The following is a 22587-nucleotide window of genomic DNA, read 5'->3' on the forward strand; positions in this document are numbered from 1 at the left end:
CCTGCTGCAAGGCCTTGGTAGCATTACTTTTATCCTAATGACTTTCACATTTTGCATTTGAACATGAGTCAGATGCTCAACACCACTCATCACTGGGCTCCTCTGAATAACCCATAAAGGGCAATTAAAACCCTTAGATGAAAAATGAATACTATTATAAGCAAAAAAGAGTCCTGGAGATGTCTTAAAGGCATCTTTGCTTCTTCTGTTGAGGACCTGATAAAACACTTCCTTCTGCCTGCACCCCATGTCACCCACACAGGGGGAAGAAGAGCTGTGCTGTTCCAGAATGACAGTGCTACAATACAGACTGAAAGACAGTCAAAAGCGAGACATCTAAGAGCTCGCAGCCTCTCTCAAGTTCCTCCTGTACTTCATTACTTAAAGCAAGACAAGATAGTAATGTTTAATCACACTTGACATTTAGCTTGAGGTACAGTAAGTACACCTAAATCACCTCTTTGGCCAAAACTGGCTTTGATGTTCCCATGGGAGACAGTTATTGTTGTCTTCAAAGGTTAAAGCCATGCCTAACTCTGGTAGGTAAAATGACAGGAGCTCAGGGATGAAGCAGGAACATCTCCTGATTGATCAACCACATGAACCCGATTTCTTCCACCCAAATTATCATGCCTGTAACATGTAACTTGGAAATATATCCTCTATTTGAAAAGATTTCCAGGAGAAGGGAGAGCTTCCCTGTTCTCAGACACTAGTGTTACAGTGTTTTTGCCAAGTACGTATTAAAATGCATTAAGACCTAACTAGGGTTGTCTTCATGTTACGCCGCTATTCTTAAGCTGTTATGTTACTAAGCCACAGTGGCGTTTTTCAACTTTCCTTTGATGTTCTCTCTATTATCTTTTTATAGCATAATCACACATTTTGGTATGTCGAAGATCAAAGGGAAGCTGGAGCTTCTAAGGCTAAGCCTGGATATGGGGCCTGTAACTAACTGAATTCATTATATTTAATAATATTCTCTAAGGAACGGCAGGGGAAAGTCATATGAAATAATAAACATGAAGGTAAATAGTGAGAGCAAGTTTAATGTCAGTTTTGTTTTATGCTTCTATTAAGCTCCTGCACTACCTCTGTGTCCCTCCACTGCATGACTGATTGGGACTTGCTGGCATTTTTGTCCCAGCTACCTGGCTGTGACAGGTCTTAATACTTCAACTTCTTCACTTTAGCTCCTCTTTAACATCTTAATTAAAATGGTACAATTTCTTATAGATTGAGATACTCTCATACAGATTGTTTTGAGCAATGTTTAACTGGATAATGCTACAGAATCACAGAATCCCAGACTGGTTTGGGTTGGAAGGGACCTTAAAGCTCATCCAGTCCCAACCCCTGCTACGGGCAGGGACACCTTCCACTAAAGCAGCTTGCTCCAAGCCCCTGTGTCCAACCTGGCCTTGAGCACTGCCAGGGATAGGGCAGCCACAGCTTCTGTGGACACCCTGTGCCAGTGCCTCAGCACCCTCATAGGGAAGACTTTTTCCCTATGCATTTGATAAACAAATTAAGGCACTTAAAATAAACATTCTCAAAGCAGGCAGGTGCACATACGAGGAAAACAAGTCTTTAAAAAGAACCTAATTCCTTTAAGCTCCTTGGAACTCCCATGTCAAAATACTCATCTCCTGGCAGGCTTGGTAAGATTAAAATTAGTTCTAGCTGGCATCACCAGAAAGCTGTAACACGCAGCTGAATGACACTCGTAAAGGTGTAAAACTCACTTCAGCTTTAGAAAGCACAAAGCAACGTATTCTAACTTGATCCTTGCAGCTGAATGCTGACTGATGACTGAAAGTGTAACCGTACCAATTACCTCAGAACTGGCTATAAGAAAGGAGCTCCCGAATTGCACAGCCGAATGTCATTAAGGATACGCTTTTCACACATACAAATGTGGAAAGGAATTGGAATAAACTTGTAAAGTGTGCTAATTGAACAGTGCTACTCTACCTCGGTGCAGATACAGTTACTAGGAGCAGAAACCTTCCTATGTGTTTAGGTTGTAACTCAACCAGTGTAAGAAGTTATTCACGCTTGCAGTAACCAATTTAATGCAACTGCTGCAACTGGCTTCAATCAGCTTAATATGCTAAGATCGAAACTTATCTCACCTAGTGAATGGGCACCTAAGCTGTCTTCTAGCAACATGACCAGATGATCGTGTAGGAGATCACACACTCCGAGGGTGAAGTTGGCCACGCTGCATCCTGTCCTAACTGCTATGATGTTTAGGAAGCAGGAGAAATCCATGCTGAGAATGAACTGAGGATTCAGACCTGCCTGCTGCTGGTGCAGAACATCTCAAGTCCTTCTCCTGGTCTCTCTGTTTAGTGAAATCCAAACAATGGATCCAGGGAGTTTATTTTTAGAGTACTGTTCAGTTAATGGTAGTTCTCTTGGTAGACAACAGAGAGCTGGTATTGCAGCTCCACACTAAGCATGCTCCTTTTTTATCTTTATTTATTGTACAATAATTTAACTTTATTGAAGTGAGGGTTTAAGTCTCCAAGGGAGATGAAGTGCTGAGCCTGGGTACTGCAGCGTAACAACAGTCTGTGTTAGTGCCAAATTTCCCCCAAACGCCAACTTTCAACCTAGAAACTCTTCTAAAATCTCTCTGGTTTTGGTATATAAAACTGTACTTTTCGAAACACGCAAAACATCCAAAATATTCCAGATAACACCCATTTCTCTTAAATGATTCACCATTGTTTGACTCTCAGCACTGTGGTTTATGTTGTAAATAAAAAATCAATCCCCTCTATATGATAAAATCTACTCGATAAGACTGTGGGTACAAGGTTAATCATCTCTAGGGAGCATTCCAAACTGCCATTACACTGTCATCTAGTCAAGAGAGAGAATTTAATTACTTACTTCTATCCAGAGAGAAATACATAAAAATCTAAACATCTGCAAAGCCCAAATGCAAATGGCAGGGTATGAGGATCATAAGCTCAAGGCTAAAATTACTATTTCTCCAAAAAGCAGTAACGCATAACCTATAAAGATTTTCAGCTACATATTGGATGTGGGGTAAGATGGGAAATTTTGCTCTAAGGCTTTGAAAAGGGAACAGGACTTACACCCTTGCTCAAAGAGAACCATGATTTTAAGAGGTTTTTAGAAGTATCACACAATACTAGAAGTTGCACGCGCTCCTGGGAGCAAGGCCTGTGTAAGATCACAGAGTAGGAAATAATACGGAAAGGTAACAGAACCTTCTTGGTGCACGTACAGCTTTAAGGATGTGATACAAAAAGACGTTGTGTATGTAGAGAAGGACATAGCTCCACAGTGAGATATGGGAAGCTTTAATATGATCTACAAGTAAAGCCTCTGGTTTTATTAGGAGCTGTGTATCATTAGTGAAGCAGTGGGTCACATTATTGTACACAAGAACTACATAAAATGTGGTGTGGCCTATTTGTGGTATTATGCCTAAGCAGGGGAAAAAAAAAAAAAAGATATAATAAGGCAAAGAATAGACTGTCCTCAAAAGTAATAGCAAACGCTACTAACAGAACAATATTCCTTTGTTTGTTCTTGTGGCACGAACACTGCTCTTAAACACACTGGAAATCAGCCAAAGAAGAAAACTGACTCTTTTTCTGTGGGGATTTAGAAGTCATTTCTGCCATATCACTCAAGGCACTACAGTCCAACCCCCGCAGGTTTTATAAATCCAGGGGGTGATATTTCCAAAGCTGCCAATGGGATTTAGATGCACAACCCTGATTTATTTCAAAGGAGCTGTAATTCCAAGCCTGGACTCTGAAAACAGTTCCATACACCTACATGTCTCAAGACACAACCAAAGGCGAGGGAGGGCTGTTTTGACAAATAAACTGTGAAGACAAGAACTACAAAGCAAGTAAGGAGCCATAACTGTAATGGAATGCTGATAATGTCAGAAAGTAGATGTCTCCAGTTAGAGAGACCTACTACAGACTCGTTTACAGCAAAACTAAGCTATATATAATATATGGGACACTTGGGTTTTGTCATTTGTGAAAGCAACTGAAGCCATTCTGTATTTTACTTGCATTTCATAGTATCACTGGAGGTAACTATTGAGCTCATTTTACTTGTGAGTAGGTTGAGACATAAATCCAAGGTTACAGACAAAATCTCTGATTCAGCAAAGCACTTAAGCACATGCTTAGCTGTAAACACATGTACCATCCCATAAAAGTAAAGATAATCATGTGTTTAAGTGCTTTGCTGAATCAGGGCCAAAGACAATAGCAAAGCCAGGAAGAGAAGCCAGGCATCACTAAAGCAACTAGACAACTTTCCCTGCAACATAAATGTTACAGAAAGGAATAGATCATAAAGAGGATGGTTATGACTTTTTAGAAGAGTTAAGAACAGCTGCCACAGGGTGGGGGGTAGGAACTAAGAACAAACAGGCATTTTAATATTGTTTTTCACAGCATCCTTAGGAAAGCAGCAGGTAATTTGCTCCCTATTTCATCTCAAGCCACTCTTTCAAACCTGCTTCCTCACTCACTGAACATTACAGTGCATTACCCAGCAGTTCTGCTAATGTGATTTAAGACTGATCACCGTTTATTACCGTCTTTGCCTATTAAAAAAGAGACGATACAAGAGCAAGCAGACAGGTGAGTGAGAGCAAGAACTAGGTGCCAAGTAGGAAAAAGCAACGTTTTCCTCCTTGTGATTTTTATTAGGTGGAAAATAAACATTTCACTAGGCGTTCAGTTATGTTCAGAAGCAATCAACACAAGGATATAGGCAGTATTTTCAGCCCATTAAGTGCCCGTCAGGGAGAATTCAATCATCAGTCATGTTGGGATGCTCCAGTTGATACCCCAGCCCACGTCAGGCTGCCTACCCCTTGCTTGAGAGCAGGCATCTGCTTGCTGTAGCTTTACACAAAGGAGCACTTACACCCAGATGGGCTCTGAGCACACACTGCAGTCTTAGAGATGGGAACTGAGGTGAGGAAAGCTCGTGGGGAAAGGCCCGATTTGTTCAAGCAGGCTGCTGTATGGTTTTAATCAACTTTCCGAATACATTTCAGAAACCTTACAGGATTTTTTGGGAGGTCACGTATCTGCTCTGCATTTCTTTTAGATTGGAAACTGTCTTAAACTATCCAATGTTTCTCCTACATAGCCTTGAGTTGAAATTACTCTCTCTTTTCTACGAACCCAAAAGCATTGTTATCTCGATTCCCCAAGAGACGCAGCAGGTACCACGGTGCTAACCACACATTTGGTTCACATTAACTTATCTCCCCTTGTGCAGGATCATAAAAAGTTAATTGGAATATGCAGCTCCAACACACCCCACGATGTGAGCTGGGCCAGCGAGCACTCCAATCTAACCCCATGGCAGCTCTCTGCTTGGAAACAAGCTAAAACTTGTCAGATTTCATTTTGCGCAAGCAAAAAAGCCAACATAATTCAAACAAGATCTGGTTTCTGATGGTATAACCTTCCAGCTTCCTATGGGACACAGTGTGGTGTCACACAAACCAAAGTCTCCTCTGTAGGCAGAGATGGCTGCTGCCATTCTGTCTCTGTCCCTGGGGTACATGGCAAAAAGGAGAGGAAAAAGGTTCATCAGGGCTGCCAGAGCCAGTAAGGAACATCCAGGCAGACTAGAACTGACCATGGGGACCCTGGTCCTGCCCCTTTCTGCAGGTTTTCCCTACAGCATTCACCAGGCTGTAGCCCAGAGCCCCAACAGGAGTGCTATAAAGGGGATGTGCAGATTGGAACTGGTTTCTTCAGTCGATAGTACCAATAAATCAATCAATTGGGTTTTGATTATGTCTCATGGCCCAGTTTTTGCAGTCCCTTCCTTATCAGTATCCTAATGAATGGTTTCCTACTCTTCAAAGTTATGTTTAATTAGTTTTGATTAAAGAATAATAATTAAGCCTCCTTTAGAAATAATACAATTTACAATGATTATAAATCCCACAGTTTGGTAGCCAGAGCTTAAACATACCTCTATAAATCCATCCATCCATCCATCTATCCGTCCTGCTGCTACACTTCTTCTTACCAATCCTATCACTATGTGTAAGACTTTCATGAGACAGACCAAAAACCTCAGGAAGCACCATCCCCATCTACCCACAACCCCCACCAGTGACTGACACCACCACAGACAGCCCTTTGGGAGTATATCACCATCCAAGAGCAACACAGCATCATGATTCTATGATTCTATGAATTAGGAGGAAATGCATCTCCAGAAGACTCTTCCCCAGCTTTTGGCTCAGACAGAGATTTAGTAAGTTTTATACTCACACCTTCTTAAATTGTAGGGTTTGGGGAGTTTTGTATGTTTTTATGGGACTGAAAACCTGTTTTCCATGCCCTGCTGTGCCATAGCTCCTTCACGTACTGGGCTGTGTCATGTATCTCTGTGCCCATCGTGCCTCTGTGCAAATACAAAAGCAATGTGCTCTCTCCCTTGCTGGGTCTGTGAGATTGCAAAGTTCTTCAGAGGAACATCTCACTCTAGCTGGGGAGCTGTACAGCACCTTGCACAATAAAGCAGTCAGTGTTTGTAGTGCTGCTGCAATATGAATAGACTGTACTAAACATAATTCAGCAAAAGGCATCTCAGAGATCTTACAAGCAAGAAGAAGAAACAGTAAATAGGGAATGTCCTGATGGTAAAAGAACTGACGACACAAAATAAATGGCTATTCAGCATTGCTTTATAGTCTGAATATTGAGTATTTGGGAGCAAGCAGATAAAGAAGGCATGTTCCTCCCTTCAGACACGCGTTAGCAAAGGTAATGAACAAAGTGAGTGTCACCAAGGGTTTAGCCATGCATTTTGAGCACAGAGAGATGCTCATCAGCCTGGAAGAAGGATGTGGTTTATTAAATTAGCCACTGTATTTTTATAATGACTTTCAAAGGCATTTCCTCCAACTCCACCGTTATCTCTGAACATGCAAGTGTAAATAACAATACCCAGTTTGTCAGTGCTTCACTCAACAGACAAAACCAACTTTTTCTTCCTTTCCAAGAGGAGGCATTGAGGTAGAAATGGAAATGGCCATTAAGAGCCATGACTACAGCGTGAATAATCTAATAACATCAGGTAAGCAGTCCAGAAGGGCAGGCCATTACATAGCCCTACCCTGATATTTGTTAAATCACAGAACCATTCACTTCTTACACAGAGGATGGTCCATGCTCACCTTGCTTTTACTGAGTCAGAACCAAGACAGTAATTGGATGGAGGCTTTCAGGGGATAGGGGAGGGAAAAAGGATCTTCTTAAGACTCCGTAATGCCAATCTTCACGACCTGTGTGATCTCTCAGTAAATGCCACGTACAGGTTAATCCTCCCAAATGCTCCCTCCGACCTTGTCAAATCAAACCGTTCATCAGTTCGTTCAGTTCATCAGGCTACTCAATAAGAATAAACAAATGAACTCCTGCTGCATGTCTTCAGCTGTCACTGAGGACCGCTTGTAGACAAGGTCTCTTCAGTGGGTGCTCCAAAAAGGAACCCTGGCTGGAAAATATGAGGAAGGAACACATCTATCTTCTTAACCACCATACCTGTACGGATACTGTGTGTGACAGACACACGTGCACTTGGACCTTTTACTCTGTGTGCCCTGAGCAGTCCCTTTTCTCCTTGGTTTTCCCAATTTTAAATAAAGTATTATTTTGGAACATATACATCCATATTAAAAAGTATAGCAACATAATGCTGGGGAAGTGTTACAGGGACCTGGCTTAGATGCCAAATTGCTCCTTTTACAAACAAATGCAGCAGCATCACAAGTGCCTCCCCCATACACTCTGCTCAGCCATGGAGCCTTCTTCTGGGTCATTTAGCCCTTTAACCTCTAGGCCATTGGAAGAGGTCCTCATCTGTGATACCACCTTTGCTGCTGTCTGTGCCTGGATTGATGCCATTCATTTATTCCACGCTGGCCTGCAGCCACCCAACAGATGGCAATGACTTTTAGATGAAGCAGGCTAATTCTGAACTGGTGACCCAAAGGGTGAAAGGTTTTGTAGCCCACTGCTTCCCCTCTGGCCCTAACATCTGTGAACTTGCCCTTTTCAATACACTCAGAATAGTGCTTCAGGCACTGAAAAATACACACAGTGTTACCACTTGGTTCAATTTTCTCCTGCTTCTCATAACCTTCAAAATACAGTACTCTTGTGCCTCACTCTAACTCCTCACCTAACTGTACCTTGCCATTATGTCCACACCCAAAGAGTACAATTTGGAACATCTGCTTGTCATTTTGTCTCTCAAATGTCATTACAATTTCTGCGATGCTACCTCTTCATGCACCGGGGAAAGTCTAGTCAAAATCCATTCTCTTTCCCTCTTGTCTTAGGAGACGGTCTTCTACTATTCATAAATCACTGCAATCTACAGCCTGGGTTTAGTCTTTCTCTTCTATAACCCTGCTTCATCTATCTATGATTTGCCCAACAATATTATTGTTTCTACAAATCCATCCTTGTTCAGATAGTGACTACAATTTAATATATATTTTGGAGGTCAAAATTTGTGGATACAAGCACAGTGCAATGTACTTGAAGAACCAAGAAATCTCCGTACACACATTTTTCCCCCAGTGAATGATATTTCATTTCATTCCTGAAAAAGCACATGTACTCCTCACCCTACCTTCCATGTTACTCTCTGTGGTTTGGGTTTGGCTTTTTCCCCTTTTTCCTACTATTGCAGGATATGTCAGATTTCAAAGGTCTTTTCTTTCATGCACTTCACCCTCAAGACCATGTATCACAGCAGTTGGTCCTGAGGCCAAAAAGCAAAAGAAGTCATGCTCTTTTCTGAACCATGGTGATATCTCTCAGGAGTCAGATGAAGATCCACTCTTTCAGGAGCAGAACAAAGAGAAACAACTCTTCTGGTGCTGAGAAACTGCCAATTGAATTTCTAAATTGCAGAAGGTTTTGATGACCCTGCTCGAAAAGTGGTTGACCACAGACACACAGCATGAATCGAGCTAATAGAGGAATAGGACAGGAGCGCTTCTGATGCAGTGCAGGGCAAAACTTTACAAGTGTAAAGAGAATGCTAGCAAAGGAAAGGAGCAAGAGAAAGAAACAGCCCCCCAACACCAACAAACCAAGGCCCACAAATTTAACAGATTTGCCATCATATTTTGTGAAGCAGTAAAACAGATCTGTGGAAAAGGCTGCAGTTTCTGCACAATTATCCCATCTGTAGACATTCCCAACTCCATCATTAATCAATGCTTCTCTCCCTCTGTAGTACACATAACAAAACCCAGCCACTAAATCCCAGTGTAAATCCTACGATCAGTCTCGGAGCGTGGAACAGGCAGTTGACTTTAGGATTGTTCTTTATGCTCAGAAACATGAATAAATCACACACCATCAAGTTTATCTTTTTTTTTTTCTCCTCAGAGAAATATGGAATATTATAGATCATCTTCAGTCCATCAGTTTCTTCACACTCCATTAGCAAGCAAGGTCTATTTTTCATGTAATTTACCAAACCACTGGCCTAATTTCTCTCATTTCTTTTGGAGCAGGAAACACACAGAGCAAGTTCTCCTTTTACACGTCACCCACAACCAACCTTTCTTTCATTCCAGGGTTACAACACGTTGCTGGAGTTTGCCAGCAGGCCCAGGGGGTACAGGTCTTGGTTTTCTTTACAGAGATGCTATGAAAAAAGCTGACTATCGGAAATAAAACCTATCATCAGATAAATAACTGGAGATATTTCAGGCTGGATGCTCAGAAAAAAACATATCCCAAACCACTAACCAGCTCTGAAGTTTTTGTGGTGTGTGTATGCGTGTGTGAAGGACTTCAGCCTTCAAGGCTGCCAGTTCGGTATTTTCACCAGGACCTTAAGAACCACTATTATAAATAAATGGTAGTGGAAGTGGAGGTGAAGATGGTGCAGTCTTTCCTCACAACAAAAACCCTCCTATCAAATGCCTTCTGCAAAGGTGGCTATGCTGTCCCTTGCACAGAACAAGACAAAAAGAAATAGGTGGAACTACAGCCCAAAGACACGGGCCTCACCTTTTCCCCTTGCACCTCTGCAAAGGGAATAAATGACAAAAGTCTGAAGGATGCTTAACTATCTCCCTCCTTTTTTTCACCTCTAAAATATTTCAGTATCTTGGAAAAGCAGGAGTGAGGCTAACAGTATCCCACACAGAGCCACTGCAGGAACTGCCACAGCTCCTTCCCTACCAGCTACAGCCTGGACAGCGGGTGTGCAAAGGGAGATGACATTCACTTTTCCAGTATCTGCATGTTGCCTGCAAGAAAAGACAGGAGAGAAGAAATGCATTGGAAGCTCTGCAGAGAGAGGAAACCCTCTAGCACTGTGTAAGAAATGCTATGACAGAAAACAAAACCTTAAGGTGGTTGCTGGGCTTGGATGCTGAAGAAACCAAATATACAGGCAAGATACAAACCCCCCAAACTTCAGAATCATCTTCTTTATAAACCCAGCATTACATGCAGAATAGATTCTAAGGTAGATTATAATGGTAAATTTGCAATGGTTTTGTTGCCTCTCTTGCATAGGCCAGAGAAATCAAGTTGGAAGCGCCAAATCCTGGAGGGAATGGTGTGCTCTTGTTAATAAAGCCAGTACATCAGCTACAGAAGAAAGGAACTATTCTTTTTTCTTCTTAGTACTAATAATAAAATACAAATCTCCCATTTCTTCCCTCCTCCACCCAGATTGATCTCCAAGGGCAGTTTCACAGGTGAATCCTGATGCTTCTAAAACTGCCACCCAGTCATGTATGCTTGAAACAACAGAAAAAGCACTGCCTGCTTCTGACCTCTAAATGCGACCAGTCACACTGGATCAGGAACCAAAGGGCCTCCAGCTCCTCTGTGGGTATCATCCACTTTAATGGGATGTGCCATAGAAGCAGAGCAACAGAGACAAATAAAAGATGTGAGGGCAGTGCCCTGCATTAAAATGTCACCAGTAAAACAACTGCTCAGGGTCAGGTGGGATTGCAGCAACTGGAGTTATTCCTCAGGAATTCTTCATTCATCTTTTCCAATCCCCCTGAACTGATAACTCTCAAAATTGCTTAGTAGCATGAGTCTTCTGCTCCTTCTTTGCACGGGAACAGCCAGGGTATAACATAAAACATTTATTCCAGAGCCAAACATGTATTCAAAACATTAGCTTCAGCAAAAGAAACACTCAGACACAAGAGCTTTCTGTTCCATTCCCAACTGTGCACTTAGTAAGAAGAGAACGACTTTATCAACAAGCAGTAAAAACCTTAGTTTCCCATGTCTGAAAGATTTCATTAAATGCTTCCCTTGACTGGGTGCAGATCATTATATTTCTCATAGACTGTAAGCAATGTGAGCCTGTGTCTGCACAACGAGGCCTGAGCCCTGATTGACAGCTCTAGGAATTACAATAAATACTACAGAAACACAAGCAATGCTTTCATAGGAGTCCACTGGCAAATGGAGTGCTTTCTTGCAGGAAAAAAAACAACCAAACAAAACCCAAACCTGGGGAAGCTCCATTTAATGCTGTTTCCCAGGAAAGAGGTATGAAAAGAACACTCCTATGGCAAGGACACCTCCTCTTTCCCTATCACTGCAGCACTCAGTCTCTGTTGCAGCATCCAGCTGGACCTGAGGGCATCCTCCCCAGTGCATCTTTGAAGGCTTGTCACCCTCCACAACCCATCCTTAGGCCAGCATGGATTCAACAATGGGAGGTCCCGTTGGACTGGGCCAGCCCACCCCAATCCTCTCTCAACAGATCCATGTGCCTCAAACCCCTCCTTGCCCTGGTGATGAGAAGCTGCCTGGAATTCCTCAGAGGGTTCGGTTGTGTTATTCATGCACTGCTGGACTCCTTGGCAGTGCTAAAGGCCACAGTGATGGTGAAAAAAGCTAATTCACAGCCTAAGAAGGATTAATCTTGCTACTGTAAAATGTCTTGGCTACAGTAAGTGTTAGTCACTCATGGGACAGCTGGAAGCCAGAATCAAACTAAGTACATGCAGAAAATTATGCTTTACTTGCAAAGGCAGAAGAGGACAAATAACTTAAAGGCAGTCTGCTGAATGACTTTCTTTGCTACATTTTCCACTTAGAGACCAGTGACAGCCCAAAAGGTGTGAAGGTCATAACTTTACTCTTCCTGCTCCATCTCACACTCAAATCTGCTCAGAGCAATAACCACAGTCCTCATTCAGGCAATGCAATGGCACCATTCAGGGTCAGGGAAGAAAACCTGCCTCCAACTTCAGTGCTAATGAAAATTGACTTAAAATGTAAGACTCAAATCTTTTCTAATCTATTTGTACTTCTCAACTGCAGATGAATTAGTCACTAATAGATAAGACAATTTTCTGCTACACCTACCACATGGCTATCTCACACTAGCTCCCTCCCAGACTCAAAAGCTGCAGTGCCCAGTGGATTGGGGAATATCACCCAGCACTGGAATACAAATGGACACAATCACAAAATCACAGACTGGTTTGAGCTGGAAGGAACCTCAACGCTCATCCATTGACCCATGGGCAGGGACACGTCCCACTAGACCTTCTCTTCCCCAGGCTGATCCAGCCCAGCTCTCTCAGCCTGGCTCCAGAGCAAAGCTGCTCCAGCCCTCGCAGTATCTCTGAGGCCTCCTCTGGACAATCTACCTCTGTTTTCACTACTAGACCATGTTACAGCTCACATCCACACAGCATACAGGGAAGCCTGTGCATTTTTAGACTCCCAGCATCAGAAGAACAGAAGGAAACAGAAACAAACTAGCACAGCACTAATACTTTGTACTTAAGCTATATTTTTTTCATTCTTTAAGGCATGCCTAAGTACTCTCTCTCAATAAACACTAGTAAAAGTTGTGTATCTGCATGAAGGAAAAGCTCTATCCCTTTCTTTGATGCCAGCCAGCACCATTAAAACACTCCACAGACACCCACATTTTAAGAGAAAGAAAACCAAATGGGAAACAGTTCCATACGGAAATACCGGGAGTAAGCCATTCCGAAGCTCTTAATGCTACTGCTCTGATTGCCCTTCTACACCAGTAGAGACAAAGAAAGGCAATCTGATTGTGCATTTGGAAAATGAAATTATATCCCTGTCTATCTTAAGCATCTGCAGTTTTTCAGAAGATGCCATTACCAGTATAAATCACCTGGGCCTAATACAATGGTCAAAGCTAGAACAATCAATTCTTATTTATTAATCAGCCTCTATTATGATGTTCCATAATCATTATACTACAGTTTAGACACAATAACAATGAAGCTAACAGAACTAATGCAATTTGCAGTGAGTAAGATGTTGGCAGGCAACGGCAGTAACAGCTCTTGGTAACAACACTGTGAGGCAGATAGGTCTTGGTCACAAGAAAAGATAATAAAGCAGACAAAAACACATCAGGGAAAGGAAGTTTTCAAGTTATTATTTTTTAAACATGTGAAGATAATAATGTTAGAGAAGCAATCTGCATCATCAGAAATGTTTAGGGTGATAGAATACCACTTTTACTCTCAAGAAGGCACAGTAACGGCATTTGAACATCCGCACAGAATCTAAATGCACGGTGAGGTTAGAAGAATCACACGAAGGAAAAAAACAAAGACTATTTCTCTTGGAAGAAAACTCTTTAATTGCCAAGAAGTCTGCCTGGGATTGTGCCATGGAAAACCTGCAAATCCTAGCTGTTTGTACCCTTTAAAACAGGAACCACCCCCTAAAAAAAACTCATTGCTGCCTGTTTCTCCTTGTCTGTGCAGACAGAAGAGCTTAAAACACAAGGTAAGGGAATAAAACACAAAGCAAGGAATGACACATAGATCCTTGGGAGCAAAGTCTACTGCAAATGACACTTTGCTGGGGGTGCTTTTAGTTCTCAAAAACATCCTTGTTCCAATGATCAGAGGAATTTCTGGGTGAGAGGGATCACTGCACCACAGAAGGCGCAGTTCAAAGGGACAGCAAGCCACACAGAACAACTCTGTGGCAATATGACCCCGTGAAATGCTCAGAGAAGCACAGAACCTGCACCTTAAAAATCACAACTACTAAAAAAGACCGGGTGGAAAAAAAAAAAAGGAAAAGTAAAAAAAAAAAAACCTTGTTTATAATAAAGACTACATTCTGTAGCAATTTCCTAGATTCCTGGGGTTAGAAATCTAGATTGCCAATGGATAAGTGAGCCTTAAAATCACATCCCTGCTGACAAAAATTCATTTCTTATAACCGTCTCCATTTACCGGAATGTTGAATCTTTCCCATGGGGAAGGAACAAATGAAAATGTTATTTCTCTGCTCATGAACTCATACCTTTCTGTCTGCTTTTCACTGTTGGCAATTTCATTCTCTTCCAAATTTGACTAAAGCCCGTGACCTGGGGGAAATAATGTCTATATAATAATCTTGTGAAACTCTAATTCTGAGTCATGTTTTTTTGGATGTTGCCTCGCACTTTATGAAAATTGCACCGAGCTATGAAATGTAAGTGATGTGATGTCTCTGCCTTAACATAATCATTTTGTCTGGTGACCATGTCGCAAATACTAATACTAATACTAACAAAAAGGGAGTCTCCTTTGGAAGCAACAGAAATTATATTAGAAGAAAAAAGTAATCCATGCTTAATGGCACAAACAGACGTTGTGACACCCTGTTCCAGAGGTTTAGTTTCACTGCCCCATGGAAACAACTATTCACAACTGGTAGCAAACTTAACGGCGTGAGAAAGGCAAGAGGAAACATCCCTGCGCTGTGGCTGAGCAGCTGAGGAGCCCTAATGCTCCTCTGACCCAGTGCTTCAGGGGACCTCAGTAAATCCTGGCCCTTTCTCCCAGTGCCTTGGCCTGGCTGAAACCCCATGTCTGCATATGGGGAGAAAGCAGAAACAAGTTCATAAACCACCAAATACCTGGAAAGCATAATTATTGGCTGTGGTCTCCTGAGCAAACTCAGCAGTGGGGATGTTTGCAGTTGATCAACTCTTCCCCCAAAAGCAGCAATAACCACAATATCTCTTTATTGGATCCACAGCCACACACTGGCTGCATCCCTTCCTAGCTCTGTAAATCTACACAAGCAAAGCTGCACATTACCAGATGTTTATTTTACTCTTTTTACCCACACTGACCCATAAAGGCCTCAATAGAGTAGATCAAATGGTGGAAAATCATTAAAAACCTGCTCTTAAATAAAATTGGTACTGCCATATGTTTTGGGCCTTCCTCCATGTGAAGCTCCACTTAGCTCCACAGGTATAAATCTAGAATAACCCCATTTAGGTCAACAGTTATTTCACATCTGCAGAGGTGCAGCATACAGGTGTTGGAATTCAGTCTCTGATGTTTCCAGGATGAATAACATTTTATACATATATACGCATATATATATATATATATTTATACATCCAACTCAGAAATGCAAAACAATTGAGGAATGTTTTAGTAGTTGCAAAAGCCTGGCAAAGACAACCTGAGAGATTTTCAACTGATATACCTGAACATTAGATTTGCAGTGAATTGAAGCACACAGCAATGCATGTTTGCTGCCAGGCAAATATCCTGTAAGTAAGGTTTTTACAGTGCATCCTAAATCTGCACATCGGTAGCTATAAAGGGCAACTTGAATTGTGAAAAACAAGAGAGAACTGACAGGAAAGGGGCTTTGGAAAAGAGCCTGCAGGGATAGGACAAGGGGGAATGGATTTAAACTGACAGAGGGGAGATGATTGAGATGACTGACCCATCCCCTGCCCTGGCATCATTGAAGGCTAGGCTGGACACAGGGGCTTGGAGCAAGCTGTTCTAGTGGAAGGTGTCCCTGCCTATAGCAGGCAGTTGGAACTGGATGAGCTTTAAGGTCCCTTCAACCCAAACCATTCCATGATTCTAACAACAGCCCCAGCCTTAGAGAGCAAACACCACAGTCCCTATTTACCTTTTAGTTTTTACAAGCTGCCCCATTTTAAAGCGGCTACCTTGTAATGAATTAGAGCACTTCAAGTACCTGCACTTTCGTTAGCATTTCCATTAGTTACTTAGACTATCGGCATAGGAAGTGCGTGCATATCTACAAGTGTGTCCATATGTGAATGAGGGAAAGAAAAAGCATGATTAGTTGGCATCTTTTAGGACACAAAAAGCAGTGGAAGATGAGGATGTAATGCTTATGGCAGGAGGACCCTCATCCCTCGCCTACTGTCCAACAGCACCAAGTTCAACTAAACTAAAAGATCAGGTCACCGCACTCTTGCAGGGAAATCAGCCCGATTCCTGCAGAACAAACCTTACTGCAGTGAATCTCCTTCCATCTCAGGACACCACAAGTCCTGCATGCTGCTCAAAGCGCTCAGGCACAAGGATCCACAACCTAATCCCACAGCTACTGAGGAAGCACAAACAGCCTCACTGACTGGGGATATTACACCTGAGCCAAAGCTAGTTACACTAACAAATGTTTTAGTATTAACTTCTGCAGTTTTCAACGAGGCCTGGCATGATTAGAAGTTTCTCAGTTTTATACTAATCATCCCCTCCATTTCCCTTCCACACACAAGTTTGTGTGTTTTTTCCCAAAGCACCTTCAGACCCTCATATAAAACCTGTTTGAGAAGTGCACACTTTGTTGTTGTTCTTAATAGTGGTGCTGTAATGTATGTTTCAAGAAAACCCTACAACTTTCTTACATGACAATGGTAAAAGGTTCATTTTAAATAATCAAGAAAGAAACAATTTCCATTAGATAAAGCAGTCGATAGCATCAGAAATGTGGCTGCAATTACTTGTTGCACTTTACAATGAAATCCTTGTAGTGTAATAACCACAAGAAGATGAAACACATTTTGTCTCCATTTCACATGACTGACCCCAATTTTGCCAAGGACATCTGAACACATTTAACATACTGAAATCTTCCATTAGGATAATGAAAATACACATTATTGAATTCTGTATTTGCTTTATACTGCTACAAATAGCAAATTCAATCTTTCTTACTTTTGGTGGAGACTACACCTGCATAATTGTTCCCATTTCTCAGAGGCTGAAATAAGCTACAAAATGAAAAAAGAGGAACATGCTGACCCCACAATCCATTATGCAGCACTCCTGTGATTTTATCTGTTGTATGTGCTTAGTAAAAAGGTTGTGTATAACCTAGCAACCTACAAAGGATATACAACTACCCTCCACAGCCTGTACTAAAACAACTGAACTATGATGTACTGCACATAGTTACCAATAGCTGCTGGAGTGCTCCCTTCTAAGGGAGCAACTGCCACAGTTTATCGCCACAGAGTGAAAGTCAGCTTTGCTTCGAGGCACAAGTATCTTGCTTAAAAATCAGTATTTCATTGACAGGCCTCGAAAGGAAACACATGGTCAGCTTTTCTGTTGCCCTTTTTGAAAGGAGAAACTTCAGTCACATGAAACTACCAAAGACAGTCACAGCTTTCATTTCTGAAGTGCTGATGACACCTACCTTGTATTTGGCTCCACAGCTCTGCTTTACATACAGCAATTAGATTGGAACTGGGTGAGCTTTAAGGTCCCTTCCCACCCAAACCAACCTGCACTTCTAGGATTCTATCCATAGATCTCAAATCACTGAAATTGAAGCCCCATGACTTATATGCTCAAAGCAACACTGAGAATTATGTACGTCCAAGAAAAGAAACCCAAAAGAGTCCTCCAGGCTTCTGGCTGAACACAGTAAAGATGAGACCTTTAGACTACCGGATATAATAAATATTCTGCCCCCATTTTTTTAAGCCAGTGGTTCAGTATTTAGTTTTCATTAGCTTGAAAGTTTACCGCAGTGCCACGACTGTGACTCATACCTGCAGAGTCCTTAATGTTTCATTTCAGTGGCTGGTACTCAGATACTAGGAGAAATCAAATCAAACGGCCAGCCACCAGCCACTCCTCTCCAGAAGAAATGCTTCAGGTGTAGTTCCTTTTTCTTATTCAAAACCAAGAATCCAATCATGGATCACAGCTTTCATCTGGTAAATGCTGTTCAATATAATCTGCTGAGACATTTACATGTTTTTTATTCTGTAGTCATTGCTCAAAACAATGTATAAAGTCTGGATGGCAATGAAATCTGGATCATTAACGCCAACTCCCCTCAACAAAAGTGTTTCCCTGTCCCTGTGTCTCTGTACCACAGCTTCAGAATCTCAAAACAGCTCACACTGCTCTGTGAATATGAGGAATTCAATCTCAGGCAATTTTCAAGTCTGTTCTCATGCACAGAACACTTCGATGCTAGAAATTACAACACAAGGCAACGGAAAAGGCATTCAGCATTCTGATTCCAGCGTCTCTCTGCTGTGCTTTGCTGTAAGATGGGTGCGAACTAGCAATGAAACTCACTGTCCAAAGAGCAAGTCAGAGCTTCCAAAATTCCAGATAACCCTTCTGTAAACTGCTAGGCCATGTCAGGTACAAATACTGCAAAGTAACCAGGGTTAAATCATGACTTTTAGCCATGTTAGAACATGTGCAGCTTCGGGACTCCAGGTACCTCCATACTATCCAAACTTCCCCTAGATCAGCTGATGGGTCCATCTCATTTTGAGTACATACCAGCAATGTAAAAGGACCAAAAGGCATGGACACATCAGCAGTGTGCACACACGTTTGACATAAGCCAAGTGTCTTCTTCCGGCAGCTGGAGGCACAGCACTTTGCACACACTAGTAATTCAGTGCACTCCTGTGACAAGATGTTCCAGATGCTGCTTTACTTCAGAGTCATTTTTTGCTGCACATAGAGATGGAAGAAATGGAGAGGACAAAAATGTAGTACTCATGACTTATGTCCTCTCCTCAAGAGAGTAGATTTCACTGTTGTTTACCTACACTACATGGCTTTGACCTTGTGCAACCACATGGCACTGTACCAGCAACAGGGAGGCAGTGAAAAGGACTTCCTCACAGCTTTATAGTTACCAAAGACAAATGTGTAATTGCAAACATCTAAATACAAAGCATTGCTTTCATTTGTGCTTATGTGTGTTTTGAATCTCACTATCTGATCCCTAATGCAACCGTTCAGCTTTATTTTAAACAAAAAAACTATTACTGCTTATAACAGTCTGGAAGATAACTTACAGACTCTGGCCTTCTGGCTTTCATCAGAGAGCCAAATTTACCTCCATCACTTCATCTGAAGGAAGCTCAGTTACAACAGTGAAACATTTGGAGAAGATCCTCTCAAGGCAAAAACCTGTTCCATAAAACACAGAATCTGAGCTGTGACTGAAAGGCTGGCTGGGTTTCTGAAACCATTCAAGTTAAATGGATTGATTAAGGAATAATTTCCACTAAGGAAATTCAAGTTAAAATGGTTCTGTAGCATTTGCTTTGAGTGATATAAGGGATGTATTCCCCCTGCCCTTACATCACTCTTACTCCAGTGAAGTTCTACCTATGTCAGTGTTGTTTACTAATTCCAACTCAAGGGAGATGATCAAAATTAGAGTCGATTGAGCCTGGTATAAAGAAGTTCTCAGATTTCTCCACTCCATTAACATCAATTTCTGCACTCCATTAACACCAGTTTTATTCTGGTGTAACTGCATTGATTTCAAAGAAGTCACACCATCCTGATGTTGGTGTTAAAGAGAGAGAAAATCAGAACTTATTTCTCTGATATTTTTCTTCTGGAAAATATTGCTTCCCTCAGACAATATAATGCAGAAATATACTTGTAAGATGTAATACCTGAACAATCTAGCAGAGAGAACTGTATTTAGGTTCTGACCCAAAGCCTACTGAGGTCAGTGACTTTGACATCAGCCCCTTTACTCTATGTCTTTAACCAAAGTTAATATACCCAGCAACAAAGATTCTGCAAGTTGCCAATAGCAGCATTGCCCTGCAGTGCTAAATGGATTGACCGCTGAACTCCAGTTGCTGAAAATAATTGAATTGAGAAGGACACGTCATCTATTCCCACTGTTGTGCATTTTACACTAAGCTAGTAGTTCCCACATAAATTGGATCCAAAAATGAGGAACGCTGTAGTACCACAATCTGCGACAGTATGCAAGAGTTTATGTAAGCATGTGCACAGACACACATTCGTGCAGACACATAAATATCAACTACATGTATCACAGAAGATGATCTGCTCTATTAACTTCAAGTCACTGAGAATTATGTGTACTGAGATCAAACAAAGAATGTGCATTGACTTCAATATGCTTTAAATCAGGCCTAAAATAGAGAGATCGGGAGGGCTGAAGTACAGCAGCCTCTTCAATATTTCAAACCCTAGAGTTTAACAGAATGAGAATGTGCCATGGCAGTGCTGTTCCTACCAGCCTGCATGCATGTGGCTGTGAATAAACAGCTGACATTCTCTGCAGTCACTCTGAAGCAACTGCTTCAATAAAAATGTGGTCTGTGGCATAAATAATCGAGTAGGGTAAATTCCCCCAAGTGTCAGCTTTTCTATTATTGATGCCTAATATCTTAAAATAAAATCAAGTACGATTAATCTCCTTGTGTAACTATAACGAGTGGAAAGAAATCCCTGGCAGAATGGGGTAGTGGTTATCGAAACCAATCAACTGCAGTTTTCACATGCACCTAAAATGGGTGGATGATATTAGTGGGAAGATTAAATGAAAAACTGATCAGAAAATATGGAAGCATCTCTTTACTTTTAATGGAAACACATATGAAAACGTCATTACAAATACGTTGCTAAGTATGCAGCACTGATGTTGCTGAACGAAAATACGTTGGTATTGAAATCCTGACCAAAATAAATACAACCTTGACATAGGGTTGATAGTTTACTTTGAGCTCTAATTCTGTCAAATATCAAAACCACCTAACCCATCTAATGGAATACTCTGATTCCATCCATTCCCATCGGGTCCAATACTCCATATACTCTGGGTAAAGCACTGGCCCTTCAGTCTCAATTAGGGAGTAGAGGGCTCCTGCAAGGAAAATAATTGCATATTGTAATCACCACCATTTTCCTATGCACATGACTCTCTAAGAAGAACACAAGGCAGGACAGCTGCCGAGGATATGATTCAGTAGCTGACCAATACCACAAAGCCCTAGCCTGCAGCTGATCTACAAAAGACCCAGGCGTGACCACATACAACTGCAGTAATGAAGCTGATATGGAGAAAAACACTGAGGTGACTGTGATTAAATAACCCCCAATTCACTTCAGTCTGTTCAACATGAAATATCTGTCAGATGTGTTCCTGCTTAACCAGCTTAAACACACCATCAAATACAAACCAGTTCAAGTAATAGAGATAACTAAGTATGCCCAAAAGCTACCAGCTTTGCATATGAAAGTACAGGTCTTCCAAGAGCCTATAAATACTCCAAAAATATAAAATCCACGGGATTAGATTCAGTTGTATTATATCAGGAATGCAAAAGTTGTGTTTCAGTATTGATTAATGCCAGCAAGGCTTGAATTTGCATGCAATTTACAATCACTTCCTTCAAAAAATGTCTTCATTTCATATTATTATGAGTTTGGCATGACAAGATTATTACAAATCACTCTCCATCAGGAAGAATCAGTAAGAAACCCACCGTTTATTTGGCAATACTGCAACAGACATGATTGGGTGAGAGGTATAAACATGCTTTATGCGTAGAGTGCTGTACATTACTCAAGTGTGATAGTGTCAACATGCAGATTAGGGAAATTATTAGTTCTGTTCTCGTAGTGTTCACAAGAGGCTGCACCCAAATACCGGAAAGATGTAGAGGAGATTACAGACTAAACTGCTTCTCTTGTACTGGGCAAGTGATAAAGCCAGGTGAGCACTGGACAATACTAAAGACAGGTCAGGGATCACTGCATGAGCCAGCCAGCTCTGCACGCAGCAGTAAAATGCACAAGCCAGGCTGTCAAAAAGGGACTATGGGCTCTGATTTGCATGCAGTGATAGATTAAAAGCAGATAGCCAAAGTAGTTACCATCCCATACACCATCTACTCCATCCTCCTGATGGCAGTTGTCATCCCACTGCAGCAGAGACAACTGAATGGCTCATGAAGCAGCTTCTGGAGTGCTCAAGTCTGCAGCTTGCTATGTCTCCAATTTGAGTTTAACTTAATATTCTTTAGAAGCCATGGATTCATCTGCCTTGCAGAGGAGGTAATCTCCATCACAAGGGCAGGACAGACAGCTTGAGGGCCATAACCTCTTCAGCTGGTTTTCGCCTTTAATTTGCCACAGCTTGCAAGTCAGGGACCTCAGGCAGGACCTGAGTCATATAGCTGGGTTTCAACAAAGCACTTAGGACCAATGAAATCTGTGGGACAAGCAGTGATTAAAGTCAAGCAGGTGCCTAAAGACTTAGCTGGATTGAAATCACTGAACCTAGACCAAGACACTGGATTTACCTTTACAGCTCTGTTGTTGAAATTCATCCATGGGATGAATACAGTGCTGCCTGCATCAGGCTGTATATTATTAATCTTCACTTGAGTCATTTTAGATTCTCGTATGAAAGTGTTATTTTGAATGAAAAGCTTTAACAACAA

At 41.6% G+C, this 22587-nt stretch overlaps 1 protein-coding gene across 1 annotated transcript in view; it reads right to left on the reverse strand.

Annotated features, from left to right (window-relative positions):
• Positions 1-10226: 10226 nt before the first annotated feature.
• Positions 10227-22587, reverse strand: part of LOC133213302 (autism susceptibility gene 2 protein-like) — a 369269-nt gene continuing 356908 nt past the window's right edge. The window contains exon 5 of the mRNA XM_061355448.1: positions 10227-10321. Within this exon, the coding sequence (XP_061211432.1) occupies positions 10250-10321 (72 nt within the window). The 3' untranslated portion in view covers positions 10227-10249. The remainder of the gene's footprint in view (positions 10322-22587) is intronic.

Source organism: Neopsephotus bourkii, unplaced genomic scaffold, assembly GCF_033783945.1.
Source record: "Neopsephotus bourkii isolate Nb327-2 ecotype Australia unplaced genomic scaffold, CSIRO-AGI_Nbou_v1 NB_804, whole genome shotgun sequence".
In the NCBI taxonomy this organism is placed as follows: domain Eukaryota; kingdom Metazoa; phylum Chordata; class Aves; order Psittaciformes; family Psittacidae; genus Neopsephotus; species Neopsephotus bourkii.